General features: G+C 38.5%; 1 protein-coding gene across 2 annotated transcripts in view; it reads left to right on the top strand.

Annotated features, from left to right (window-relative positions):
* LOC116296033 (uncharacterized) overlaps nt 1-13,536 on the top strand; it is a 30,416-nt gene that overhangs the window by 10,613 nt on the left and 6,267 nt on the right. Inside the window, exons 1-13 of one of the 2 annotated variants that reach the window (XM_031703994.1) lie at nt 222-397; nt 6,066-6,192; nt 6,461-6,671; nt 6,982-7,132; nt 7,783-7,973; nt 8,279-8,419; nt 8,676-8,826; nt 9,474-9,779; nt 10,197-10,499; nt 10,663-10,947; nt 11,494-11,543; nt 12,021-12,262; nt 12,554-13,061. In XM_031703994.1, coding sequence (XP_031559854.1) covers nt 331-397; nt 6,066-6,192; nt 6,461-6,671; nt 6,982-7,132; nt 7,783-7,973; nt 8,279-8,419; nt 8,676-8,826; nt 9,474-9,779; nt 10,197-10,499; nt 10,663-10,947; nt 11,494-11,543; nt 12,021-12,262; nt 12,554-13,061 — 2,733 coding nt within the window. In that variant the 5' untranslated portion in view covers nt 222-330. Of the gene's footprint in view, nt 1-221; nt 398-6,065; nt 6,193-6,460; nt 6,672-6,981; nt 7,133-7,782; nt 7,974-8,278; nt 8,420-8,675; nt 8,827-9,473; nt 9,780-10,196; nt 10,500-10,662; nt 10,948-11,493; nt 11,544-12,020; nt 12,263-12,553; nt 13,062-13,536 lie in introns of those variants that run through there. The other variant, XM_031703995.1, reaches the window with a different exon arrangement.

Genomic DNA, 13,536 nt, shown 5'->3' with positions numbered 1-13,536 from the left:
CAAAGTAGCCCTCCTCCATTTTGTTTTTGGGCAGCGGCTCATATGCGGATAATTCATAAAAAATTTCAATGACGCTAAAAGGTTTTACGCGTAGTGTCATACGAGCTGAAATCCAAACAGTGAAAGCATTGCCTGTGTGCGTAAATAGGGGGCCGTGTAAATGTCAAGGCCCCGCTTATGTCAATCAAATCTAACATAGCAAAACAATTAGAGCTATTGTAACCTAATAGCTTGTGAATCTTACAGCATTGTGTTGAGAACAGTAAGCCTCAGACTTAATACCACTGGAAAATACGCTTTTAAAGGCTTTCTTGGGCCTACAAACTCGGGATGGAATTCCCTAGGATCATTATTTGTGGATGTTTGTTGTTATTATTGGTACACAAGACAAATGCAGGTAAGAAGTAAAGAAATAATGAGGGAGAAAAGTTGTGGAGCTCTCGAAGAAGTCAAACATGGTACTGCTACTTTGACATTTGGTTTTCATAAGGTTTACTAGAGAATAAGCTTAAATCTCGTAAGGATTAGACAAAGTTAACTTATAGCTATTTATTATAAGTCTTTTTATTGAATATCTTGCACTCTTTAAGGCATTATTTTTTGTCTAAATGTAAAGAAATTCGTACAGTCAATATTCAACTTCTATCAAATTTCATAGCACTTCGCGCGCCTGTGGCTTTGATCTCCAAATCTTTAATACTTCGCTTGCTAGCCGTTACTTTATGAGGAATATTGTTTTATAGAAGAGAAATGTGCCCTGGGAGAGCTCTCTGAGGTTAAAATTGGCTTCTAAGAAATATTAATTACGAACTTGACCTAGTGTGCGAGCAGCGAGTGAAGTGACGAAAAGTTCGTAAGATTTGCTCCTTGTAAGCCGGCATCCTTTGGCATAAGATCTATTAAATTCATTGAAATTATAATTCCCACACTCATAGAGCTTAGCTCTAGTCTAAGTGTTTTCTTTTTGATTCAACTAATAGATTGTTTGCGAATTCCAGTATTCTTGGATTGTTTCCTATAATGGAATTTCGAATTGCTAACGGGTTTATCACGATCACTGATAACTGCGAGTAAAACCTGTGAACCATTTCCTTTTAATTCAGGATTAATTTTTCTGTCAATTTTTTGATAATTTACATGAACAAAAACTGACATTTGCTATAAGCGAAGTGAAATTAAGCCTTGTCTTTGAGTCATTTGATTGAAAGTTCCTCGTTGTTGAGAAGAAAAATATTTCCCGCAAATACCGCGCGCGTAAACATTGAAATAACTTGAGCAGGATAAGTCGGTTTTATTTGTGTATTCTTGAGAGTCTTGTGTACAGTATTTGAGGAGTATTTTGGTCCGTGCCAGATTTACGTGTAAAAGAACTGATTTGTTTCTTACTGCGAGATAAACTAGAATCATCCTAGTGGTATCAGTAATGCTCATCAGAATTGTGACGAATTTAGGAATACGATTTGGAGACAATTTGGCTTCGCGTTGTTCTCGTGTTTTGCTATGAACTCTCCACTCGTAATCCTAAAGTGGCCATTTTTCTTTCTTAGTTTTCCAAGGACTCACGAAGATTTGCTCGTCAACACTTTTAAAAAACTTCATTCCCAAAAAATTAGGAAAGCAAATAAATTTTCTCAAGTCAACGATGAGAAATGAAATAGTGAAAACAAAACAACAATTGCTAAAGTAGTTGCATAAGAATTGAATGATTGATAAAATGCTATTTAACTTAAAAATGGACAGAACAACCAATTCTTAAATATCAGTAGTACACTGAACACTTTTTGATGGTAATTAATTGAAAATTTTTTACGTTTTTTTACTTTCTTGAAATTCGAGATGCATTTCTTGGTATGTTATTTTCGAAAACATTTGTTCCTACGAGATAACCTAGAGGTGAACAAACTTAGAATCATTTAAAATATTTTGAAAGATTTTGTACTTCTTGATAAAGTCTTCCAAACTATATATATGATGAAATAGACCATTTTAATGTATTTTTTGTTTCGGCCCTCAGGCCGAAACAGTCACTACATTCGGTTTGCCGGCCCATAATAGTCTCCGTGCGTGTCATTTAGCTGTCAGAGGTTTGGACCTAATCCAATCATATGCCGTTTCCATCATAAGCAATGGGAAAATGTAAAACATTTCACCATGCGGAGTATTTGGGAGAGTTGCGTGAATCTTCTCTGAGGTAGTTGTGTAGACTAAAGTTATGCCCTTTCGCATGACGCCATTTTTTGGAAAAAAAATATATTATTGATTAACCCTACGGCAATGTGTATTTTATTCCTAAGTCAGTATCTAGGTCCAAGTCGCCAAGTAGGTAAGTTATTGAAAAGTGACGGCGCACTGGTCAAAGACAAGCCTTGTATCTTTTCGTTGGAATTGAGACTTTCGCATTTTCTTCAAGCTACGATATAAGAGCTAAATACATTTACCATAAATGTCAAAGAGCAGAATGAAGGTTTAAAAAGTATCCTACATTCAACATAGCGCGTACAGTAATGCTCATGTGCCAAAATATTTTGCACTTAATTTGTACTCTGCTCTCTGCGATACTCGATCATTGTTTATATCTATTGTCGGATCTCTCATTTGTTCGGCGAGACGTTATATGTATGTACGTTGTCCTGATTTCCCCCAAAACACTACGATGTTTCAAAGCAACAACCACTAAAATCTTCAAAAAACTTAATTACGATGTGTTTCGTCCAAGAGAATTTTATAACAAATGTTTCCATCGAAATTTGCGTAAGACTTTGTAACGTGAAAGTGTTCCGCGAGATCGCTCTTGTCTGCCATTTTCAAAATACACGAGACCCAATCATTTACCACAGCAAAACCAAAATTCTTTATTCAGCAATGCCACGCAATGCCACACAATAAATAGATAACGGGCCGAAACATCATCGCTTTCGAAGCGATATAGGCTTGTTAAATCGGCTGTTCTAATTTATTTTCTGTCTGCTAATTGTTATGCTTGTCTCATACGACTTCCAAAGTAAACAACCAGTTCGTCTGGGGCACCCAACTCAAAATTTTCCTTCTCTTTCCTATGAAAATTTGTTCTCTTGATCTCTATTTTTCAGCGTGTTAGAAAAGAATCTCGGCTCAAGAAGGGAAATTTTACTTTCTAAGCATGCAAACGCAGTACCTTAAGCTTTTGCGTACTTATTGATAATTTTTACTCTACAGCGACAAGCGAAAAAAAAAAGTGCGAAATTTTTGTTTGAAATTAAATGCCGTAACTAAATGATTAGATTTTCTTGAAAGTTTAAAAGTCAACTTCGTTAATTTTAAGATACTGTTTAGGGAGAGTTAATTATTTTTAGGCGGAATTTATTGTACAAGAAAAACTCATTTGTTTTTCTACCGTTTTCCTAGTGTAATCTTACGAAAGAGGCAATGAAATACCCCTACTTAGATTTCATATTCAATCTGAATACTATTTTCGAAGAAAAAAGAAAACTATTTTACAACGGAGTTCTCTTCTTTTTCGTAGTTGCGGTCATATTATCTTAATTGTGATTTTATTGGTAATTTTATTCCGAAGTTTTTAGTTCAAGATTTCGAATAACAAAAATGATAGTATCTGCTATATTTACTGTTCAATAACGTCAGTAATGACAAGACCCTGATTTGACACACCTGTAATCTTAGATAATTCAATTTCTGTCACGCAACAAAAGGTTATTCATTGTGCTGGACGGAAATCAAGGCACGATGAACTGAGGTCTAGTGAGGCATATGTTACCAACTCTTCAAATGCCACGTTGCTTTCAAAGCACAACCGAGGGTTTTTTACGACGTTTATATGCCAGAACGTACGATAATAAATCTGTATGAGTTCCTAATTTATTTTTCGCAGGTTTTATCTAGATGAATCTTCAATTAACGACAATTTTGTTGAACTAAAATTGACATGGCTAAGCAAACGAACTTGTTTACCAAGATGTTCTGTCGACTTTTGTTGGCATGTTGAACATTTCTTTTACCTAAGTCATGTTTCCGCTTGTTGTTGATCTAGTTTGGTTACATACGCACGTCATTTTGCAGGGGAATCAATGTTCAAACGTGCTCGTATCGAGGCTTGATTAGCCTGCTAATTTGTACAAAATCATTAATTAAGATTAAATATTTTGAGACGTGATAATCCGTACAATGAAAAACGCTAACAATTTTTGACAAGGCCGATGTTATCGAATTAGTACTCTGATTCCTGAATATTCTCCTTGTGTGTGTGTGTGTTTTTTTGTTTTTCTGTTGGTTTTTTTTTTTTTTCGTTTTTGTTTTTTTTGTTTTTTGTTTGATTTTTTTCTTTCTTTTTTCTGATTAAGAGTTATTTCAATAGCTTTGGTTTAAGAGATCGTCAAAAACACTTTGTGGCAAACTTTGAAGAGCGTAAATATTCTAGAGGAAACCTAACTATGCGTGAAATCTTTTCCTTCCTTGTGATTACAGATACCGCACTCGAACTTTCTGCCATCGAGGTGCGAATGATTTTTATCCTTGGTAGGGTTTATTTCTATAAGCCACGATATTCGTATCTCGGAAATATCTTGTCATGAAAAATTCCTGGGTAATCCACGATAACTACGATCTGTCAAACTTGATATCCATGACGTTGTTTCGTAACGAATATAACAGATTGTTTTTATGCTTCATTTCACTCCCTCATTCTTCCCCTTTCTTTCCCACCAAAAACTTTTTTTGAAATTCCCCTTGTCTAGCTCATCCAAATGGAATTATTCAGTCACGACTGATTTTTTTACAAAGAATCTTTTGCATATTTAAAGAATGCTGAATTTTCTTCAAAACCTCGTAGATGAAAGCCGAGATTTCCTGTGTATCTTGAGAGGCTTGAAAAATTTTGGTCAAATGTTGTTTTCGCGTGGAATATCCCCGCAGAGTCATACCCTAACCGCCATGCTTTGCCGAAGGAAATTGCGTTCTCTTATAAGCACTATCCTAAAACAATAAGCCGGTAGCACTTTAGTGGCTTCCAAGGCTTCGAAATGAGATAGGCACTATAGTGGCTTCCAGAGCTTAAAATCCAGGGTTTCCAGAATTTTATAGTATTTCCAGTTTTAGTGACACTGAGTAGCTAACACTGAGAAGATTTTATAACTTTACCGATAACATTGTCTTATCTAAGTCAAATAAAACCTGGCTCTTTTTTGCTATTAGCGTATAGCGAGGGTAGATGGTGAATGAGTTGAATCGTGGGTGTTGAAGTTGTGTTTAGAAGGAAATATCAAGCGGATTACGCTAGTGAAACATTTGTCAAAGGCGTGAATCAGTTGCTAAACATTGCAAAAAATACCTCTGTGGCACTGAAAGGGTTTCTATTCCAGATAAAAAGCGATGTCAAAGTGTTTCATTGTTCCGTGTGTATGTGAAACGTCTGTCGGGCACTGAAATGGCTTTCCTTCCAGACAAAAATTAAGAGAACTGAATATTTCGTGTGTATGCCGGGAAAATGTCTGTGGCACTGAAATGGCTTCAATTATACGAAAAGCACCACAACCACTACAGTGCTTTAATATTTCGCGCCTATATATGAAACAGCTATGACACTCAAATGGCATCCATTCCAGACAAAAATTGAAAACCATTACAGTGCTTGAATGTAAAATATTAAACGTCAATGACACTCAAAGGATTTCCATTCCAGTGAAAAACCGAAAACCATTACAGTGCTTAAATGTAAAAGCACTCCAGACTTACTGCTTTACGGCCGTCTCCTGCAGTCTCGAACACCTGGCGTGTTTATTTTAGTTAGAGAGGAACGATCCGTCGAACCAGAAAAGCGTCTATCTAAGCCCCTACCAAATCAGTATTAAACTGAAAAGACCGATTGGTCGTAACAGATAAGCGTGTTGCTCTAAGCTAATCGCATTAGGAAGGCCCTCCTTAACCCACACCATAACAGCATTAGAAAGCCGGCGAAGTAACGGCTGGTCGTAAAAAGCAGGTTATCTTGTCATTAACTGTTTGTATTAGATACATATTTCTGACGTGTACCTCTTTTACTTATCGAATTTTCTTTCTTTTCGATCCCGTAGAATGCAAATCAGCTCTCGGTATGAGTCGACAGAATAACAAAGGCAAATACATTGCCGACAGCCAGATAACAGCTTCTTCGGAATTATTACAGTTTTTTGGACCATCACAAGGCAGGCTTGACCTTAGGTAAGCACTGCCTTTAAACTTAATGATCTTGCTTGCTTGCTTGCTTGCTTGCTTGCTTGCTTGCTTGCTTGCTTGCTTGCTTGCTTGCTTGCTTGCTTGCTTGCTTGCTTGCTTGCTTGCTTGCTTGCTTGCTTGCTTGCTTGCTTGCTTGCTTGCTTGCTTGCTTGCTCAGTGCTTCGTTTCTTCGTTGTTTCTCTCCTTCTAGTTTCGTTAAGCGCTCCTTCTGTTTGTTTGTTTATTTAAAATATATACATGTTTTTGCATTCAGTCCATCAGTGTCTGGAGTTGGTGGTGGATGGTGTGCAGGTGACAAGGATCCAGACCCATACATACAAGTAGACTTACTAAGAATACACACGATAACCAAACTAGCCACCCAGGGAATAGAAACATACACAAGCTGGGTGACTCAGTTCTCAGTTCAGTACAGCATAGACGGTGTAAGGTGGTACGACTATAAAGAAAGCGGCAAAGTAAGGGTAAGTTATTGGATAAGATTGGTTATCGTATGATGGGGAACTTACAGCACTTATACACGGTACGATATGCTTAACATCGAGATGGCTTTCTATTGTTTTCCTATGAAACAAGCATCCATAACACTAAAGGCGCGATTGCACGGAGCAATTTTCTTTACAACTTGTCTCGCAACTAAGTTGCATATTGTACTGCAGCGTGTAGCCTACAGCGTAATTTGAAAAATTGTCGCGATACAATTTGCAGAAATCGTTGCCAAAAATAGAATTCGTTTCTTCTTTTGTTTAATTTGTTTAATGTTTTGTCTATTAGGTTTTTACCGGAAATAGAAATACAGCTTTACATAAAATAGCCACCTTTACCACACCAATCACTGCTCGTATCATCAGAATCAAACCTTTGAGGGCTAACAATGATTACAAGTGTCTTCGAATGGAGCTCTATGGATGTGAGCCAATTGAAGGTATTTAGTAGGCGCAGATTGTTGATTGGAATACATGTGCTGAAATAATCTCTCGTTGGGATTACTTTGTTAATTGTTTTTGTCCCAGTGCGCAACGCCTTGTTAGTAACCACAGGAATCCCGTTTCCTGTTCAATATCAGCATGAGATAATAAGCGGTAATACCTTTTCCTTGACGCAAATGACCTGATTGAACTTTGGGGTGGAATTCCTTGTACTTTTAATAAGGGAAATGACAATAGTACTCACCACAGGTAGCCCAAGCACTGCAATATTTGCCTGTCTTCAAGATGGCACCGGGCAGAGGCCACTATTGTTGACAAGGCGCCATGTTTTTTTCCCATGAGAACAAAACCTTTTTTTAACCCCGCGTAACCGCATCCTGAAGTGCTCGAATGTTAGGCTTCGCGCGTAAAAATCTGTTGTTCCTTTCAACGCGGCTGCCGCGTGAGACAGTTAGAATCCTTCCACGGTTGAGGAGAAAAACCGGGTCAAGTTAGCATTGTAGTGCATCATGGGACTGTTGTAGGGGACGAAATAGACGCCACCTTGGAAATGTCCCTTAAGACGGCCCCACAATGCACTGCAACGCCAACTCGCCCCAGTTTTTTCCTCAGCCTCGGAATGGCTAATTAATCTTTTTTGTGGTAGACTGCGATACGCCTGTTGGTCTGGAGGACGGACGAATCGAGAATAATCAAATATCTGCATCATCACACTGGAATGAACACGTGGCATCCAACGCACGACTCAACAACCGAATGCACACTGATAATAACACTGGTAAAGTAGTGTGGGGAGGTTGGTGCACAGACAAGAAGAATATACATCAGTATCTAGAGGTATTATAGAATAGTATAGTTAACGATATATTGGAAAATAGTGCCGTGAGACAGAAATATCACTTTGGTGCACGTGTCCGCTGGAGAAAGAGAACAAAAGACTTGTCCCTATCACCAGGGTCACCCTATCTTCATGTGTTAATAGCCTCTCATAGGATAGGGTGACTCTACTGCTAGGGGTACCTTATGCCTTTGGTGGCCCCTAGAGAAGGATTGTTTCCGTCGTTTTTGCGCTAAAATATATTAAAGTATCTTAAAATATCCTTGTGGAAACGCACTGTAAGTGCTTTACCGTCTTTTCATAGGTTGATCTTGGTCACGTGCGTGCTGTATCAGGGATAGCAACACAGGGATACCAACTAAACAATTTCGTAAAGCAGTACAAGATGAACTACAGCATCGATGGGCGGGAGTGGAAGTCTTATAAAGCTAACGGCGCTAGTATGGTATGTAAAGCCTATAATATTATAAGCTTAGGCCTTTGTATCACAACAGAGCTACGAATTGAAATTTAGAAGTTGATTTTTGCGAGGGAGGAAAACCGGAGAACCCGTTGGAATGCAGTTCAATATGGGGGACATAACAATAGCTTTCCAATTCTCACGAGATTGAAATTCCTTTGTTTTGACCTCCAAATTGAGCTGATTTGACTTCACGTCCAAGGGGTATATTGCATATCTTTCATGATCTTTTTTTTCTCAGATATTTGCCGCCAACTGGGACAACGAGACGGTGATCAAGAATCCCCTGATACGCATCTTCGCGCGCTTCATCCGTCTCAACCCTGTCTCATGGGATGTGTTTGGTTACGTGTGTATGCGAGTAGAGATTTACGAATGCCTACCGACAAAAGGTAAATAAAACACTTATCTTGAAAGTCAAAGATCGGCAAAGTGACGATTATCTTATTTAGACAGGGCTACAACAGACATTACGCGTGAGTTTAGTAAATAATAATAATATTTATTTACTTAACATTGCGCAGTCTAACTTGCCAATATATGATCGAGTGCGCAATACAAAATACAATCAATATCTATTTACAATATAATAAAATTTCTTTACTATTAAAATAGAAATATTAAAAAAATATCATTAAATGAAAAAAATTAAAGTAATTAAATAGATATGAAATAAATAAATTATAAACGATTTGAAATTCTAATCATAAAACGCTAGTTCTAAAAAAAGTTTGTTCAATATTTTGTTTTCTCGTTTGCCACGAAGGTTTTGTTTCTCTCTTTTTTTTTTTTTCTTTCCTTCCGTAATAATCAAAAAGGTCATTGTTTTCTATTGTTCCACACATGTGTGCCCTCCAATAGGATCACATCTTGCAAATTCGTGAAGGACGACCCAATAATCAGTATAGTGTGTAGTGGTAGTGTGGTAGTGTGTGTGAGTGAAAATGCTTCCTTTTAGCGCAATACACTAAATCTACAGTGCATTAAGGAGCATATTCATGTGAATGGTCCACTAATAATGTGATTATTCATGCTTCAGGGAGTGTGCCCCAGGTCTCTCCGCCTGGCGCCAGCTACAAAGTCAACAGAACGTCGCCGCTAAATGTCACGTGCCTGTTGAGTGGCCAGGAAGGTTTTGATTACACGTGGATGAGGAACGGGATCCCTGTGGTTAACAGTAATACTCAAACCATATATCGCCAAATATTCTCAAACGGGACTACACTCAGCACGCTGAGACTGCAATACATCAAGTACCAGGACAGCGGTTCGGTAATATCATGTACAGCGTGGTACCCAGGACTTGCTATAAACACGTCCAGAAATGTACACGTGTTTGTCAATGGTAAGACATTCTTGAAATAACCCCTAAGATCACTTCCAGGCTGAAGCCACAATCACCACTATCTTTAAAGTAATCGCTATCATGTTTGAAAAAGGAGAAATAAGGAGGTTTCGGCACTGTTACTAGCTGAGTTGAATCGCTTAGTACCAGGAAATTCCAGGAAATCACACCCCCCTTCCCCTCAGATCACGTCCAGATTAAAGTCACAACCATCACTATCTTGAGTGTTACCACTATCCGTTGCCTGTGTATATATTTATGCTTATGTGTTGTTTTTTGTTGCTACTGAAAACAACCTTTATAAAACAACCTGGGGTAGCTTAAAAACAATTTCATCTATCCTGGTGTACTTAGATTAGCACAACTGGATGGTGTTTTAAACGTCCTCAAATAACTCTCGTCCTTTAATGTGTTTAGCCCCAAGACCCGTGATCAAGGTATCAGAGCACAAAGCCCGGGCTATCAGTATGGGCATCATAGACCCAGTGCCTCAGGACACTGCAAAATACCTGGTTCGATACAGGATCAAAGACCTGGAAAATGCCCCTTGGTCTACCACGCAGTTCACAAGACCTCGCATCAAGAGTTCATCCATAGCTTACATCACCTTGGACAAACTGATTCCATTTACTACGTACGTCACCGAGATATCGTCTGCTTACAAGGATGGTGACAGTGGACCGTACAGTATACCGGTTACCTTTACAACTCAGGAAGACGGTGAGTACAATGATGGTCAGCGGTTAAACTGCATTTGGGATGCGCATTGCGTAACTCTCTTCAAGGGATCTTAAAAATTTGAATTCACTTTTTCAATGTTTAGGTAAAAGTGATAATGATATAGAGTTTTTGTTTTAACATTTTGTACTTTTTTCTTTGTTAGTTCCAAGCGGTCCACCACGTGACGTTCTAGTCGAGCCAGTCTCCGACGGTCACATTATTGTATCCTGGTCGGTCCCAGGATTCGACCAGCAAAATGGTCGCATTATGAAGTACGAAGTAACGTACAGAAGCAAAACAAAGAAGCCAAAGAGCTTGTTTACACAACAGCTGCAGAAAGATATTATTGGTCTGGAGAAAGATCAACGGTACGAGATAACTGTGCGTGCCTATACTCGAGTAGGGCCAGGTCCGTATAGCAAGTATGTTATATACAGTACTGAAACAGGTAAGACGTCTGATTAAACCTTCAAAAAAATAAAACCTTCAAATTCTATCGATACCCTAAAGAGTTTAAATATGGCAAAAAAAAGTCAGCCGCTATAGCGGGTTGAATAAACCCGTTACAACTGGTTATTACCAAACCCGCTACGACTGGTTCAGCTTCAACCCGTTACAACGGCTTCTGAATATACCAAAAGTACAAGTATTATATTTGGCGATGAGGCTGCTACAACGGGTTGACTAACCCGCTACAGTCGAACCCGCTACGACTGGTTCAGCTTCAACCCGTTACAGCGGCTTCTGAATATACCAAAAGTGAAATTATTATACAATATCGAGAATATGATTACACTATTGAAAATATTACACTAAACAACCTCTAGGCTGATGTAAGTCAGGTCAAGGCTAACTGACAGATTGTTAAGTTCTACATAGGGAGGAAAACGAGAGAACCTGGATAAAAAAACCCTCAGAAATCATTGGAGAGATCTAACAAACTCTACTCGTATTGTATCTTATTTTCTCACTTCAACTTTCTTCTTGTCCCTAGGACTAAAGCCAAAGACCAAAACAACTATGGCTTTAGAAAAGCTTTCAAAGGTAAAAAAACGCTGTTCTATAAAGCTTCAGTATCATATTTATTTCAAATGATTCCTTCCCTTTTGTTCGTTTTCATTGGTTCATTCATCCATTAATGCTTTCTTTTTCTTCATTGATATTCTCCATACATTCATCTTCCATCGTTCATGCATTTATTTTTTCACTTCCTCATTTCTTTCAACTCGTTCAACGCAATTCATTTATTCTGACATGGTGCATTGTGCTCTAGCTTTGCTAGACATACTTTATATGGTGTTGTTTGTACCCCAGCTATACCACAAGGCACCACGCTTATCGAACGGAGAAATGGCTTGGGGGGCGTTGAAACAAAGATATTCAATCTCGTTTTTGTGAGGGGTCTGAATATGCAAATGTGTCACTCACTCACTCACTAAGATGTTAGCAGATCGATAACTAAACGTTTGTCGATCGTCTTACGTCATCCGATCATTCACTTCTTTTCGTCTTTCTTCCCAGGTGACTGTCACAGAATACAACGCGGCTAAAGTGACAGCAACCGTTCAGAACCTGACGTCAAAACAAACCGAGCTTCAGGAACAAGATATCCACATGACGGCTAACATCTTGAACAAAGTCATATCAACCAACAGCAGCTCAGAAAAGGTCGGCGATAACCTGCTAAAGACCCTTAGTAACGTGATGGATGTGGACAGTGAAGTATTGTACAAGACACAAGCTAAATACAACACTTCAGCAACGTGAGTAGCGTGTTGCAATGTTTGCAATGTTCGTATTCGTTTTAACAAATTGACTCTTTTTTAACAAATTGAGTACTTTTAGCTTGGGCGAAATGTTTTCCAATTTCAGACCACGTGTCATACTACCATACTCATGTGCAACCGTTGAACAAATATATTGTGCTCAAGAGAATGACACGTTCTGATGGTATCACGATGTTCACATAGCCATATCTATCTGCTCTCTTATTTTCGCACTGGTTTGGGGCGTTCATTTATTTTTAAGTTAAATTAATTTTTTTTCTTTTTCAGTCTTGTGAAAGTTCTAGAGACGTACATCGAGAAAGGTGGAAGATTCACCGTCGATACAGATAACATCGTCGTTCGCCGTCAACAAATCAAAAACTCCTTCAAGGTCTTGCGCACGAGCGTCACCACTCAAAACAACAAGCTGTATCTCAACAGCACCACTGAAGTCACTTCCGGTTCAGAACCAAAAGGCTCGGATGCTTCGATTATAATACCTTCGTCAGTTTTTCCAAAGGACGAGACGAACAACGAAACCGTTTATTTTGTTTATTACAAGAGCAGTAAGCTGTTCGCGCCGAATTATCAACGGATTGAAGTGTGCCGGGATGGTTTTACGTCGTCAAAACTAGGAAAGACCGAGAGTCGAGGATCCACATATACTGTAGAGAGGGTGGCAAGTAGAGGATTGGTCACTGAAAGCTCTCCCGTTATATCTGCCAGTTTGAAGGGAAGAGAGGTTGCTAACCTAACGGAGCCTGTTATCATCATGTTCAAACTTCCGCCGGAAATGGTGAGAATTCTAACCATAACATTTCCGCCGGAAATTCTTTTCTAATTAGCAACTAAGAGGCGCGTCAAGATTAATGAAATTAAAGATTGCCAAGTACCGGGAAAAAATCAAAAAGAGTTGGTCTTATTGTTTATACTCAGGTTTTTTTTAGTTTTTTTTCAGATCTTCTCTTATTTATTCTTATTCTTATTATTTTACTCTATATGCGCGCGCGTAGAAACAACCTGCTGATCTGGGAAAAGATGTTAGCCAATGAAAATCGAGAAAATTTGCAAAACTTAGGTGTCACTTTTTCTCTTGAAATTTTGGATTTCCAGGCCGCCACATGAAAAAAATAACGAGGCTAGTAAGTTCTTGACAACAGTGACACAATGTTTGATGATTTTGACATTTGACAGACATGTTTTATTATTCGGTGGTCTTTCTTTGTAGGCTTCACCTCAGTTTTGTTGTGACTTTATTTATACGTCACTAT

This window comes from Actinia tenebrosa, unplaced genomic scaffold (assembly GCF_029948245.1).
Source record: "Actinia tenebrosa isolate PJP-AT-01 unplaced genomic scaffold, QUT_ActTen_1.0 PGA_scaffold15__27_contigs__length_11533743, whole genome shotgun sequence".
NCBI classification, from domain to species: domain Eukaryota; kingdom Metazoa; phylum Cnidaria; class Anthozoa; order Actiniaria; family Actiniidae; genus Actinia; species Actinia tenebrosa.
Note: the sequence above shows the minus strand (reverse complement) of the source record. Positions and strands in the feature narration are given on the sequence as shown.